The sequence below is a fragment of the Zeus faber genome (assembly GCF_960531495.2).
Source record: "Zeus faber genome assembly, chromosome: 1".
NCBI classification, from domain to species: domain Eukaryota; kingdom Metazoa; phylum Chordata; class Actinopteri; order Zeiformes; family Zeidae; genus Zeus; species Zeus faber.
In genome coordinates, this window is record NC_137193.1 from 36,271,583 (window position 1) to 36,287,215 (window position 15,633).

General features: G+C 44.0%; 1 protein-coding gene across 1 annotated transcript; it reads left to right on the top strand.

Moving 5' to 3' along the window:
• Positions 1 to 245: 245 nt before the first annotated feature.
• On the top strand, positions 246 to 10,208 carry tdrd5 (tudor domain containing 5; the record flags this gene model as incomplete). The annotated part of the gene is made up of 17 exons (XM_080024115.1): positions 246 to 474; positions 1,954 to 2,159; positions 2,597 to 2,858; positions 3,368 to 3,534; positions 3,992 to 4,075; positions 4,564 to 4,620; positions 4,821 to 4,977; positions 5,424 to 5,572; positions 5,662 to 5,876; positions 6,156 to 6,365; positions 6,554 to 6,620; positions 6,822 to 7,022; positions 7,123 to 7,245; positions 8,440 to 8,487; positions 9,700 to 9,783; positions 9,998 to 10,079; positions 10,162 to 10,208. The coding sequence occupies 17 exons, from the start codon at positions 246 to 248 to the stop codon at positions 10,206 to 10,208; spliced, it is 2,388 nt and encodes a 795-aa protein (XP_079880241.1).
• Between the last annotated feature and the right edge of the window lie 5,425 nt (positions 10,209 to 15,633).

Below are 15,633 nucleotides of genomic sequence, written 5' to 3' on the forward strand. Positions count from 1 at the left end.
TTAATGATTATTAATAATGATAATTAATTAAAATAAAAAATAAAAGCTAGATTGACTGTTAAAAATGTAGTATAAAGTACAGATACAGTATTTGCTTTGAAATGTAGTGGAGTGAAAGTCAAACGTTTCAGAAACTGAATATACTTAAATGCATATAGTAAGGAAGTGTCTCGTTCGTATGTTTATCACCACATTCGTTTAGTTCCATGAAGCTCCATTAAATTGTCCTGGTCTTCCTGCAGGTGATGAGTCGGGAGCAGCTCCTGGAGCGTCTGAGGAGCGACGTGCGCTCCCTGCTGGTGTCCTCCAAGGCGGGTGTGGCCCCCGAGCAGCTGAGGAAGGACTACCTGGGTATGGTGGGACATCCCCTGCCCCTGAGGGCTCTGGGCTTCAGGGATGTCCTGGACATGGCCAAGGAGATGGCCGACGTGGTGTCCTTCAGCTTCCTGGAGGACGGCAGCATCGTCCTGCAAGGTGGAAACAGGGCTGCACCATGTATCGTGTTTTTAGTTACTACGATATGAACAATAAACACATTGGCAAAACGCTGCCAATCAAACAGGTTTTATCTTTTTGTTTTATTAATTCAAACGGGGACTCTTTGTATTTTTAATTAAATCAATCAAGGACTATTTTCATTTTTATTATATCACACATGGACTATTTTTGGAATAGAAATAGTTCATTTTTAGTTTAATGAATTATTTTTTATGTACCCAAATTAGGACTTGGGGATGAGCACAAGATTAGTGAACTTCATGACCTTTGAACTCTGACCTCCTTAGAGCTGCAGGTCAGAGTTCAAAGGTCATGGGTGATGTCAAACTAATAAACTAGTCGTCTGACTCACCGACGTAGGTTGTTGGTGTAAAGCCTGCCATTGGGCGACTATTTCAGTAGGCATTCTCTCCCCTTCCACTGTCTGCATGTCACCGTTTTCATGAGGTGCGCTGACAGCGCTAAAACGAAGTGTGGAGATAGGGTGGCTATGCGAAACTAAGTCACCCATGATCAAGTTATATTTGTTTTTTTAACTATTAAAAGTTGTCACATAGTTGACATGTCTTTTCCTGTTTTAGGTGGCCCTTTTTTAAATTTTTATTTTATGCAGGGATTTAGCCATATTAATAATGCCAGGAGCTCACCTCCCTATGTGCAAAGGTTCCACCAAAGACAAGTTCCCATCTGACACTAATTTGCAAGGGTACCATTGCTGCATCTGGGCTTAGCACGGCCCAAGACGATTGTGATTGGATTAAAAAATACAAACAAGAAAGGGCGTTTTTTTTCCCCTATAGCAGAATGACAGTGGGTTTAGCCAGACCTTTCTCTAGCACTGGCACACAACCAAAACAAAGTGTTAAGATAGGTCTCGCTACCCTGTATGCAAGACTAATAAAGTAGTGACTAACGTCCTCCGAGCAGACTGGCTCGTAGGATTTAAGATACAACTTGAGGGAAAATCAGCCTTTGCAGCAGCAAAAACACTGCAGTCAAGGATGAGATACAGCTTAAAATGAGACAAGAAATAACATGCACATCTATGTACAAAGTTGACTAGTCAGCCCAATGTGGTCAGTAGCAGTTACTCTATGTTAAGTATCAGTTACAGTATTTCAGCATTATTAATGCAAGAGTCATACTGTAGTAATAGCAGTGAAAAAGAAAGTCTTGTATAGTAAAGTCATTTTTACCAGATTAGATCAGATTACATTATATTGGTCTGATTAGGCAGATGTTTCTCTGGAGATGTTCTGTAGTCTGCTCTGCATTGATACTCAGGCCAGAGTTTAAAATGACCATTAATTCATTCATTGATCAGATTAGTGCGATAAATTTATGGATTTATCTCAGGTCACATCATCCACTCTGACAGAGAGCCATGATCTTTAATTCCGGTTGATCTTTCTCCTCTTCCTCTCGCCTCCTCCTCCTCTTCTTGTCCTCCTCCAGCTGTCAGTGATGACAGTACTCGTAGAATCCAGGAGTTGGTTTCCAGGCAGAACAGCTGCAAGAATAAGACAAAGAGGCGCCAGGCTGGTTTCTTCTCTTCACGAGGCCCCTCCCCCAGGTGCTGGGGCCCTGCTCCCAGGTGGGGCCGTACCCCCCCAGCCCTCCCAGTCCAGCTCCGAACCCAGCTCCGCATGCTACTCTCCCAGGTGGGACAGGTCCGGTTGCTTCTATGGCAACAAGGCAAAAGCTACTACGCTAACCATTAGACACCAACAGTTAGTGACCATGGCAACAATGCATCAGCTGTCAGTTGCCAAGAATGACAAGATGGTTTAGAAACTATAGATGGTTTAATTGAGTGATAATATTTTAATACTAGGAGAGAAACACAGTACTTCATGCAGTACCTGGTACTTCTTGCCCCTTTATGGTCCTCCCTGGCCCTTCACGGTCCTTTATGCAGTACTTCTTACTCCTTACAGTACCTAGTACATCATGCTCCTTCATGTTACTTCATGCTCCTTCATGTTACTTCATGGTCCTTCATGGTACTTCATGGTACTTCATGGTCCTTCCTGGTCCTTCATGGTACTTCATGGTCCTTCGTGGTCCTTCATAGTCGTTCATGGTCCTCTCCCTGCAGGGCCCCCTCAGCCTGTCGGAGCTGGAGGTCCGCTTCCTGCGCTGCTTCGGCCGCCCGCTTCGGGTGGGGGACCTGGGCTTCTTCTCGGTGGGGGAGATGCTAGAGGTGGCGGGGGACCTGGTCCAGGTCCAGCAGGGCCGGAGGGGCTCGGTGCTGAGCCTGAAGACTCCCACACCACCCCCCAAGACCAGACCCATCAAGCCCACCAGACCAGATGGAACCAGGACCCCCTGGTCCATGTCCCCAGGACCAGAGACTCAAGGTGAGCAGGGAGATGGGTAGAACGTTCTGGAAGAATATCTTTCATTACATATCATGATATAAAGGTGAGTTATGAGATTTTATTTTTTTTCTATTCTCATTCCATAATAATACATAGTTATACTTTATTTAATTCACGGATTTGCAGTAGGGCTGAACAATTCATCGAATTCAAACCGACATTGCAATTTAATAGAACGCAATTTTCCAATCACAAATCGCAAATTGCAGCTACACAATTTAACCAATAGGGCTGTCCATGGCCGGCTCCTCCTATAGGCAAGATAGGCGGCAGCCGGTGACATGTATCAAGTTTTATTTTATACCTTTTATAGCTTTTTATCGTGGCATACTAATTTAATTGTTAATTGCAATTATTTGTATGACAATTATTCATCAACTAAAATCTCTTGATCTCGTCAGTCCTAGTTTCAGTAGCATGTTAGTGAAGGCAGCGATAACGGTCCACTAGCGTCCAGTTAAACCCCTCCAACCTCATTCCTGTCCCAGAAGCTCCAGCCCCCCTCAGCGTTTACCAGAATTGTTCAGCCACTTCCTGTAGGCCACTACCATCAGGGTCACAGAGGATTGTGGGTAACAAGCACGGGGAACTAGGACGGCATCCAGTTCCTGAGCCGGTTCAGGATGGCCTGGACTTCAAGAAGAGCCTCATTCAGGTGTGTGTTCACTTATTGTCATGTATGATGTCCCTTCTTGCCAGGCGTGGAGTCATGTCCTGCCAGGGGATGTGAAGTTAACCCTAGAATGCGGATGGGTCTAGAAGATGACCAATTGATTGCTTTCTTGCTTTATATTTCAAACAAAATTATTTTAATCATCTTAAATTACAGAAATTCCAAATCTTTTGATGATGATGTGGACTTATTCTTTTTCAGTTTAGTTCAATTAAGTACTAATTAAATATATTAATATAAATATATATGTAAAGACGAATAAATAAACAAAACAAATGTTAAGCAGACATACGCATTCTACGGTTATGAATAAAGATTTTATTGATCAGTTCAACCGGATAGAAATCAAAATTAAAATGTTATTCCTATCGATCTGGAGCAGCTGTGAATTAAAATAAACATTTGCACAGACTAATTTGAGGAAGAATTTTTACTGCAGCTGGAAGCAGAGCTTCGCCAGCGGATCCTGGCGGGCGGAGACGCAGGGTCAGTCAGTCCGGAGCTGAAGGCCAAGCTACAGAAGGTCACACCGACAATATTTTAATCATGCCACAGAAATATTATTATTGTTGTTATTGTTATCATTACAGTATTATGCCCCAGTCAATCTGGAGTTTAGCTGTGCCAACTCTGAACTGATCACACTGACTCTGCAGTTCATATTCTGCCTAAATAGGAGGATTTGAACTGACAGGATAGCCTGCTTTATTACTCTGACTTATTTCACATTGTTAAAACCTCCAATAACTAGTGAAACATTTGGAAAAAGTGAAAAATATTGTGGAACTATTTTATTACATTATATTCTACTATATTGAAGAGTCGCTAAGTTTTGTCACATTGAACTTTATAGTAATTTAAAGTGTATCTGATCTTTTTACTTTCAGTATAAAATATATGAATATTTCCGACCTGATATCTTTTCTCAATCATTAATTTTAATTTTTTTAAAGATTATGTATGGTGAGATGATCTCATAACGATATTTATCTCTTATATCTCATACTGCAGGTCGTAGGGCATAGTGAACAGGGGCTGTCAGTTCACCGCCTACCAGTCGAGTATAAGGTACGCAAAGCCACACCCACGTAGTGTAAAGGCCCGCCCATCACAGACAAAGTCCCCGCTGAGCGTTCCATCATGGCTGCTCTGTTGTGAGGGTTCCATCATGGCTGCTCTGTTTTGAGGGTTCCCTCATGGCTGCTCTGTTGTGAGGGTTCCATCATGGCTGCTCTGCTGTGGGTTTCAACATGACTGCTCTGTTCCAGAGAGAGTTTGGGGAGGATCTGCCAACGCTGCAGAGTGGCTTCCTTAGTGTCTTAGAGCTGGTAGGGGCCCTGAGTGACATCTTCCACCTGCAGCCAGCAGGGGGCAACGAGGACCGGCACTGGATTGTCCGAGATATTAACAGTGTCTCACAGCCTGGTCAGAGCCTGTCTATATGTCTGTCTACCTGTCACTCTTGGCTGTCTCTCTGTCCTGTCAGTCTGTCTGTTGCTCTGTCCTGTCTGTCCCACAGTTAGGATTTTTTTATCAGAATAAGTTTGCCATTATAACAAATAAAACATGATCCAGGTCAATCAATTGTATTAAATAAACATTGAAAAAAGTAAGGCCGACATACTGTATATACTAGTTCTTCGGGTGTTTGCTTCTAAAAAGAATAATTTGTTCATGTGTATTTATTCAGAAAATGGAGTAAATAGAGATCCAGTCTCTTGTTTGTCCACAGAGGGGAAAAAAAAAAAGAAGTATAAAAACTTTAAATGCATTTTTGGCCCAGAACTCTAGATGGATATGCACAGAGTGAAGGATGGTAGAGATGTAGGGCGTTGAGCTGGTGGAAACAGAAACCACTCTGTCTTCTGCAGGTCCTGAGGAGTCTGGAGCCGACGTTAAGCCGCCATGTGGGAGCTTCTACCTGAGCTCTGGAGGATCACCCTGGGAGGCGCAGCAGGACCTGGACGTTGACCATGACTCTGAGACCATCACCCTCTCCACTCCAGCCACCCTGCAGAAGGTAGGAACCGGTGTACTCCTAGGAGGCCCAAACACCGGAACAACACAAGAAAGAGCATCATCACAGTTACAGTCTAGCCCCCCCTGCAGGTTCCAGAGGTGTACCCCCTGGTCCGGGTGCATCCCAACTCAGCGGTCCCCCTGGACGCCATGAGGGGCCTGCGGCTGAAGCCCCCGACACTACGTCCCGCATTCACCCTGGCGGCCGTGCTGGTGGAGCAGGTGGAGTCCCCCAGCAACTTCTACATCCACTTCAGTGGCAGCCAGGAGGCCCGAGGCCTGGAGGACATGATGCTAGAGATGAGGTAGCCAAGCTAAAGAGAGTGACATAGAGCTACACTGAGCTAAACAGAGCTGCACAGAGCTGAAGAGAGCGGTATAAAGCTAAATAAAGCTGCATAGAGATTAAGAGAGCTGCAGAGCCAAATAGAGCTGGACAGGGCTAAAGAGCGTGGCCTAGTAAAGCTGCATAGAGCTAAATAGAGCTACACAGAACTTAATGGAAACAAAGTGCTGATTAGAGACACATGCTAAATAGAGCTACCATCTCCTTGTCTTTCTCCTCCTGAATCTCTCTCCTGCAGGAGCTGTTATACCTGTCCAGAGGTGTCAGATAGGTACCGGCTCCCCCAGCGCTTTGTGCGAAGGGGTCAGGTGTGCTGTGTAGCCCCCAGGCTGCTCTGGTTTTACCGGGTGGTGGTGCACCGCTTGCTGGCCCCAGAACAGGTGGAGGTCTACTATGTGGACTACGGAGACCTCAGCGTGGTCAGCACCCACCAGCTCAAGTTCCTCAAGTAGGAGAACCTCCCTGTCAAATTACAGATTGATAGAACTTAAACAAACACAGCTTGGGTTTCTTGCATGTTGTACTACATATTGTTTCTTTACTCTGCAGCATGTCTTGGAGGTCATTATTATAATGTTCTGCTAGGAAGCTAGTGAAGTCTTAGTTAAATTAGTTAAATTGCTGTTACTGTTCCAGGTCGTGCTACTCGCAGCTTCCAGCTCAAGCCGTTCCCTCAGCGCTGGCCGGTGTCCAACCGTCCAATGTGGGTAGACAACTCAACGCTCAACCTACTGGCTGAACCCATAACTGCTTCCATGAGGAAAATTTGTGCTTGGGGCCACTCTGTGACATCTGTGGGTGTGGCTCTGTAACTGGCTGTTGTCGTGGCACTGTGATTGGCTGTGGGTGTGGCTCTGTGCTTTTGAGGGGGGGAGCTCCAACTGACCAGTGTATATGTCTGCAGGGGGCGTGGAGTGCGGTGGCCATTGCCTCCTTCCGGCAGCTCTGCTGTGAGCGCCCCCTGATGGCCGTGCTCCACGGTTACCATGTCAACGTGCTGCAGCTCTCCCTGTGTGACACGCACACAGAGGATGACCTGTATGTGCACAGAGTGTTGCAAGAGCAGCAGCATGCGACCAACTGCAGCCCCAGCCACAGCGCCACAGTCAGTATACACACACACACACATACACACACACACACACAAACACACACACACACACACTATAAGATCATGAATCCCCCTCTCTCAGTTCTGTGTCCAGTCGAACCCAGTGAGTCTCTACCTTGGTGAAGGACTGTTTGAAGATGATAAGGAGGAAGAAGGGGTGGAGGAAGAGGCAAGGCCCACAACACAGCAACCAGCCAGGGAGCAGCAGTGTCTTAAGGTCGAAAAACACACACACTAGCTTCTACTAGCTTCTACTTCTACACTAGCTTGTCACTTTCAGTCCCAAATCAACAGAGTTTAAACTTTATTTAACTTGGAGTTTATTTGAAGTTTATTTGAATCCAGAATTGTTAATGGATTAAAAAGCCAAAGCAGGATTGTCTTTTTTGTAACATTGAGCTAGTGCTGGCCAACCATTCGATAACGATATTCATCAAGATATAAATAAAAATCACAATTTCTGTAAAATGCTTAATTGTTTTGAAGATAAAGAAGACAGTTGAATGCCATGATGTATTTTGAAAACACATTTATTGGTGGAATGAAATTGTCCAGAATAAAAACCATATTAAAAGATAAATCTGCATTGTAAAATGAAAATATTCCAATTTAGCATCCTCTTTTTTTAAACAAGATGAATATCAAAGAAAAATAGTGGTAAAAAATCTGAAGATAAAATGCAAAAACAGTATTTTTATACAATGAACATTGCACAGCACTCTTAACGTAAGTAAGAAGTGAACAAGAAGTCCGGTTGCTTTAATTAAGACTACACAATTTTGTTGAATACTTAATAAATTAACAAGTAAGCTTAAATCGAAATGAATAATCAAGTTTGTGGTGTTGACCGTCTTCATCAGCACATCTCATTGGCATATTTTACAATCGATATTTACACCTGAAAAACCTGCACGCATTTTGTGTACCAACAATGCAATTCTTGGTCAAAATACACAGGTACGAAACGCCAGCTGAAACTACACAAAAAAAAAAAAAAAGTTGGAATCCGATTACCATCGCCTTATGAATACTCCCTGAAATTCCACTTTGTAACACCCTTCTAGCTGCTGAGTTATCCACTGCTTATTCACGATATGTCGTAAAGTAGCTATGTAGCGCAACTTAATGTAAAAATAAGTCATGTGGTAACCAATAGCAGCCAATAACATGCCTGTTAAGGGGCTAGGCTAGTGCCGCAGGAATGGGCCCCGGCTCTCACTGGGAACAGGAAACGCTGTCTCTGCTCTCTGCTCACAACAAAACTCCTGGAGAGACTAGAATGGTGTAGTACTGTTTGTACTATGTACTGTACTATATGTACTGTGTTTATTGTACTATATGTTCTGTGTGTACTCTGTTCTGTGCATGCAAAGTTGAAACTGAAAGTGAGTTGCTGTGTCCTGTTCTACAGGATGAAGCGTTTCCTGAAATGCCTGACCTGGAACCAGTGGAGGTCCAGGTTAGTACCTAGTTCTATGGTAGCAGGCTTATGCGGGGGGGGGGTGCCCTGAGTACCTGCCCCAAGTACCTGCCCCTTTGCCTTTTTAAGCGTGAATGGGCATAGAGGTAGCGGATTGTCTGGGCAAGATATGCATATTCATGCACAGCGGGACACAGAGCACGGGCGCCCCGATGCCCACCATCGAGGATGCCGTGATCTGCGCTCTGCTGTGCAGCTCTGTTTTCTGATAGAAGGAAACAAAACACTGTGTGTAATGGAACACTTCCTAACTCACTGTCTTACCCCCACCCCTTTAGAGTGGCAAGATGCCTCAAACTGGAGCTGGAGGTCTTTTCTTTTCTTTTTTTTAGCACCTGCCCCTCTTTACGTCTCTGCACTGGGCTGTATGGTAACAGTAAAAGTACCATTCCCAATTATTCATTAGAATGGTTATGGAGATTCAGTCAACCTCCAGCATGCCTCTGTACATGAATACTGCTCTCATTTCGGTTTTGCTCAAACCCAATAAGGACCTTACCCTCACCTCCAGTTATAGACCCATAAGCCTAATTCATTGTGATTTAAAGATTATTAGTAAAGCACTTACCAACAGAATTGAAAAATTAATTCCATTTATAATTCACCCAGACCAAACAGGCCTTGTCAAGGACACTCATCCACCGTTTATTCAGTCTGATCAGCATATCTCAAAGGAACAACTTAAATGCTGTTATTGCTTATTTAGATTCCACTCATATTAGCCTAGAACACATAGACTTGCACATAAATCTTACCCCAAACAACACTCCACCAGACCAGGGTCTGCGGGGCAAGAGGGGTGCAAGTGATTCGGGTTTGACTTGCTTGGATGACTCGCACCCCCACACCCCGCAATTTTAACTGCAGTTGTCAACAGCATACATTGAGCACTGGGGTTTTCCAGGTGGCTGAGCGCTGGTGGGTTGGTGTGGGGGCGTGGTTGGCAGGGGGAGCTGCCGGGTGGGCCCACTGCTGGCTGGGTTCGCGTCCTGGTGGCTTGCACCTGTTGGTTTCCAATGTGTGCCGTCGGTGCTCTCCGGGGCCGCTATGAGGCTGCTTGGTGTCGTGGGTGTGAGTTGGGGTGTCAAAAAAAGTTCCCCGATAGAATAATAAAAAGGTATATTCTGCTTAAGTCTAGCCACAGTACTGTGATATTAAATAACTTATATTCATATGAATGTGTGTGACCAGTCTCTGAATCCCGGAGTCCTGGAGAGCGAGTGCTCGCTCAGGGAGCAGATCAACGTTCCACCGAAACCAGTTTCCTCTCAGCTGGTATTCTAAGTCAACCTTTTTTCACAGTTACTCAAAACACAGATAACACACAAAAAATATACTATAGAATCAAATTTGGCGTAAAAAAAATAACATTCCAGGTCCCGCCCCCGTCCACCCCTGGTTACCAAGACAACACTCCGGCCGGCTTCAGTCCAGAAGGGGCCGGCCTCCACCTCGACCCCTCGCAACCCGTGACCCCTGACCCCTGCAGCACGCCCGCCCTTGCCTCACCAGCCGTCCCGAACCTGCTGACCCGGGTCTGGACCTGGGTCACATCCAGACCTTCCACCAAGGTGCGCACACACTCCATGGTGCACATACACTCCACAATGCACACACATACTCACATTCAGCATCCTGTCTGTCTGTGTCCAGATCTGACATCTCCTCCGGGGTCCCCGCTCCCCCTGTTTGGTACCTAACCTCCAGCTCAATTTTGTGTTTTATATTATTTTTTATTTTAATTTGATTTTTTAAAGACTGTTCTTTTTATTGTCTGTGTTCCTGTTTCTTTTGGAAATAGAAAAAAAATGTCAGAAAAATGAAGATTCCGTTTAAATTCAGATTCAGTTTGAGCTCTTTGTTGCTTCGTCTCAAGTTTTCAGATTTTTGGAGTTTCAAAAAATAAACTGGAACTTTTCATCCCAAAGTCCTGCATTCATTTGTTAGAAGAGCTGCAAAGCACCGTGTGTGTTTTGTGCTTTATCTTCTCTCCTGGAGAAAATGAAATGAAATAAAATTAATATGAATAAACAAACATGAATAAATATACAGATCTGTACGCAAGACAAATAAATAAATCTAAATAACAGAATTCCCAGCATCCTCTCTGCCGACACACACCTGAAAATCAGATTTTACTAGAATGGTCATTCGATAAAAAGATTATTATCCGAATAAGTACAAAAAAATGTTCATTTGCCCACAAACCCTCCAAACCGTCCCTTAACACAGACATTGGTTTAAAGATTAAAAAAAATACACTTTAAGAAGAAAAGAAAGCAAAAGAAGAAAAAGCGAAGAAAATGAAGAGGGTCAAGTGAGTATGGACTCCCTGGTCTCTGCTCCGCCTCTGGAGAGGGCTCTCGTCATGGCCCTTGTGAAACCAAACTACAGGTACTCCTTACTTAACGACATACCTGTTTAACAACCGTTCGGAGTTACGACCAGTCGCTATTGTACTGCGTACTGTATAATACCGCTGCTTGCCAGCTGTTTTTTTTTTTTGGGGGGGGGGGGGGGTTAAACTTGAACACTTCAATACATTTGTATTCCTCATATGTAATCTGATTACCTACATGGCAATAAAGCTGATTCTGATTTAGTTTCAATTACAAAGTTACAGTGACATTTCATTACCTTAAACCACATGAACTGGCATGAAAGGGCAAGACTTCTGCGGGATACTTGCCAACACAAACTGAACAGGTACACTGAAAGGAAAACTAGAACATGTCAAACATTCTCTATTTATCATAGACACACAATGTTGTAGATGCAAAGTACTGTTGGTCATGTAGTTTTACATTTTACTATGTGACAAGTGAGCAAGTATTGAATACAGGTATTCCTCACTTAAAGACCTACATGTTTAATGACCGTTCAGACTTAGGACCAGCTCTCTGACCAGTTGGTATTGTGCCAAAATGTGACCGTACAATACTGCGGCGTGCGCACTGCGTGCATGACGGCTCAGTGTCACGCATCTCATCTCATCACCGTTCTCAATTTCAATGTTGTTCCCGCAGTCTCAGTATTCACTACACTAGTGTTCACAATGGTCACGCCCCCTTACCGTGTAATAACACGTGTCCTCGCTTATCGACCAATTTGGTTAGCGACCTGGTTCTAGGAACGGAAGTCAGTCGTTAAGTAAGGAGTACCTGTATAACCACTCTACATTGTTGGTGTCTCCCTCTGCTGGGGAAGGGCTGCCCTGCCATGCAGCTTCGGGGGATTTTGAACTGGACCTAGCACGTTGAAGAAGAAGAAGTGGGGGCCTTGGGTCATCCACAGCGATCCTCCGGTGGAGAACGAGGTCCAGCAGCATCGATCCCTCTCAGCGTCAGAGTGAAACCTAAAGCCGTGAGTTTCATGTCAGAAGCCTGCTGAGGTTCTGGAGGTTTTGATGGTCCTGGACTCTGGATTTTAATTATTGTTAGACTTCACGGTTAACTGGTCGGTTCCAACTTGTCTGCTTCTCAGGTCTTGTGACATTTGAACTAAAGAAGGTAAATAAGGAGCCAATAAATAAAATCTGCCTTGTTGGTGTTAAAATATTTTTTTAAATCAGCACCAACACATTTTCTGTGGATATTGACCCCAGCACATTTTAAAGTGTTAGATTTAATAGTACAATAATAGTAGTAGTAATAATAATAATAAATATATCTGAAGGCAGCAATACACAGGGTCCTGTTTGGTCATGTTACCTCTACATACAGTATTTAAGGGTTCCGAGGTTCTATAAAACACAGTTGTATATCGATACCAATTCCAAATTTCCCAATTGCTCAATCTCAGATGTTAGACCATTTGAATATTTGAATCAAATGTGTTATTTTTTTGTTTTTGTTTTTTGCAAAATAGAGCGAGAGAGAGAGTAATTTTGGAGGAATGATGACAATACATGTCAGATAATTGTTTTATTGAAAATTTGGCCAAAACATCTGGACACAAACCAACAAAACAAAATATCCCAGTATTTCTAAATGCAACTTGGTTGGGACGCACTGAGGAAAACCTGTCATGATCGAGGGTCGCTCCGAGTCCGCCGTGTCCGCGTCGAGGTCGGGCAGAGGGACGCTGTTTTTTGTTTCCTCACCTGTTTTTTTGTCTTGGGCCTTTGTCAGGCCGCAATTGTTGCTGCCTTGTCTATCTGAGGATGCACCTGCTGTGGCCCAAGTGGTACCCCAGATCCGGTCCCTCCCTCCGTTCTAAGCAGGGTTCCAGCTGCCCGGCCGTCCACCTGATGGGTGTTTTGCTCCCTGGACCCTGATTCTCTGCCTGTTTCCTTGGACCCTGGTTCCCTGCCGATAAGATTTCCCTTTGACTGTTCCCCTGGTCTTGACCCCTGCCTGTTCTTCAATGAACCCTTATCCTTGCACCTACTCCTGAGCCTCCGTTGTGTCCTGCATTTGGGTTCACCCGACTGTATTGCAACACTATCGCTGCGAAGCTGAAGGAAGGTATTTTGACCATAATTAATGAGACACAATCAAGATTTTTGAAAGGAAGCTCAATTCGTAATAACACAAGACTTGTATTAGATTTACTTTGATAGATTTAAATTATGGTGATGCGATTCAAGAAAGTGGGTTTGTTCTCTTTTTAGATTTTTATAAAGCTTTTTATTCTGTTGAGCATCTCTTCATATTGAAACACTGCATTATTTGGATTTGAGGAAAGAGATTTTTACGTGTAATAGGAAAACTATTGTGGATGTGTTCTGGCCCAGGGCCAGGGAATGAGAGAGAGAAGGCAGGTGGAAGCAAAACAGCGCCTGTTGGCTTGTATTTCTTAATTATTTCAACAAAAGGCGGCTTGTGAGCCAAAAGGGAAAGGTCAAAGGCTCGCTGACAAACAGGGAAAGAGTCCAGAATGGCGGAGCTTAGGCGCTCTGCCGCCATGACATGTCCGGCTCGCTGTGCCCAGCGCTCGTCTCGGTCTGTACGCAAGCTTGTCCCTCAACCCTCACTGCGCGAAAAAACAAAACCTAAATTACTTCCTGGTCCTGGATCGGACGAATCGCCCGATCCCCAGCAGCTGAGCGGCCTCCGGGATGGGAGCCCGCACCGCCTGTCTGCAGCGGTGGCTCGACCACGCCCCCTTGGCCCGCCACAGCTATATAATGGAATCAACAGTTCTGTAGCTCTGGGACATGGCACTTGTTCAGGATTTGGGATTAAGAGGGGAATACGTCACGGATGTGGCAGCTCACCGCTATTGTTATGGTTGCAGAAATGGGATCTATTTTAGTCAAACAATCGCATTGAAGGGTTAAATGTGATGGGGAGACAAATAATAATTCAGTTGTCAGAGGACACAACTTCATTTTTAAAAGAATCTAATTCCCTTGGCCTTACAGTATTTCAAAAGCCAATTTCCAAAAGCCTCCGGCATAAATTGAATCGAGATAAATGTTAATTATTAACTTTACATGATCATCCCCTGCAGCCATCATATGATCGAAGGATAAGAAGGAGGTCACATATTTGAGGATTATTATCTCTAAGGATAAAACATCAAGTTCAAGTTCAAGAGATTATTTGTCACATGCATACACATACGGTCATACATATATGCAGTGAAATGTCATGACACCCGGTGATTAGGCACAAGCTCTATAAGCTCGAAAAATACTCAAATGTGCGTAATCGACACGCGGTGCTCGCGCAGGCAGCCGCAAGGGGCGGCGCGTCAATCACGATTCTGGGTTCTATAATTATATAATAGGATTAGTTGTCTGTGTTGTATTAAATATACATCTAAATCCTCCTAAATGAAACCTTACCATAACTTACCTCCAGTACTCACCTCACAGAGTAGAAATCCTAACAACACAGGGAAATGAAAATTTTCACAGACAAGTGAAACCGGATCCTCGTCTTGGAGTCACTTGAAGCACTTCCATGGATCACATAAAATGCTGCATTGGGCGTCACCTTTGTTGCCCAGTCATTACAAAGTTAGGTTTATGGGCAGCGTCACAAATATTACAGAGGAAGATCAAAATTTGACTTAAGAATTTATATAGCTGTTGGGAGGAGTGATTTGGGAAAGTACTTATAACCGGGCGGAGCCGATGGAAGGCAATTCTCTGACAGTTTTTTGCAGAATTTGCCATCGTTGTTTTTCGGTCTCACAAGAAAAATGTGGCTCAAAAAAAAAAAAAGGTGTACCCACACAAACATACAATGTGTCCCATATTTGCTTTGATGGCATCTGGTCACCCTAATACATGTGTATAGATATGTATCTATGCTTGTATGTTATGTAGGCCTATCTATGTATGTGTGAAACCGACCCCAGGTGGTTCCCGTTGCAGGATGTTCAGAGCAGTGGCGGGGTTGGTTGACAGCTGCAGCCAGACGGGCACGGTGAGCAGCAGACGGTCCAAAAAGCTGACGCTCTTCAGAGAACCCTGTCCCCTCTGGTGCCCCGTCCATTTCGGCTCTGATGGCGGGGCTGTTTCGGGGATATCATACAGAGGCTCCTGTGGCTGCGCCATCTCTCCAACTGACAATACAAACATTTGTTATAATATAAACAAGTGTAAGTCAATTCTAAACAGGTGGCTCCAGAGAGATATCACTATCTTTGGTTGAGTTCTATTACCCAAAATGGATAGTCTGTCCAGACTCATTAACCAGCCTTCTCCTTACCCATATCAATGAGAAAGATTAACTGAATAAATATTGTCACTTTTAAATTCATATGGAGAAACAAATGTCATTACGTATGAAAGGATGACGTGGTGTGATTTTGACTGTAGCTCTTTACCGGTTTAGCTCTCTGCTTTCCATCAGCAAGTCCTTCTCTATTGGAAGTTAATATACAAGCGGAACTTCACATCACATAGGAACAACAGATACAAATTGCTGAGTAGAACATCTGTGTACACAGAGGAATGAAGATCCAAAGGGGTCTGGGCTGCTCCCCATTAAATGTATGATAATGAATATGTGACATTACACTGCATATATGTATGACCGTATGTATGTGCCAAATAATCACTTGAACTTGTTAGTTCCGGGAAAAATTCCAACTTGAACTTGAATGTACTGTTAAGAACTATAATAGAATGTTGAAAGACATACCAGCCTCTCTTGAGTTCAATGGTTAAGG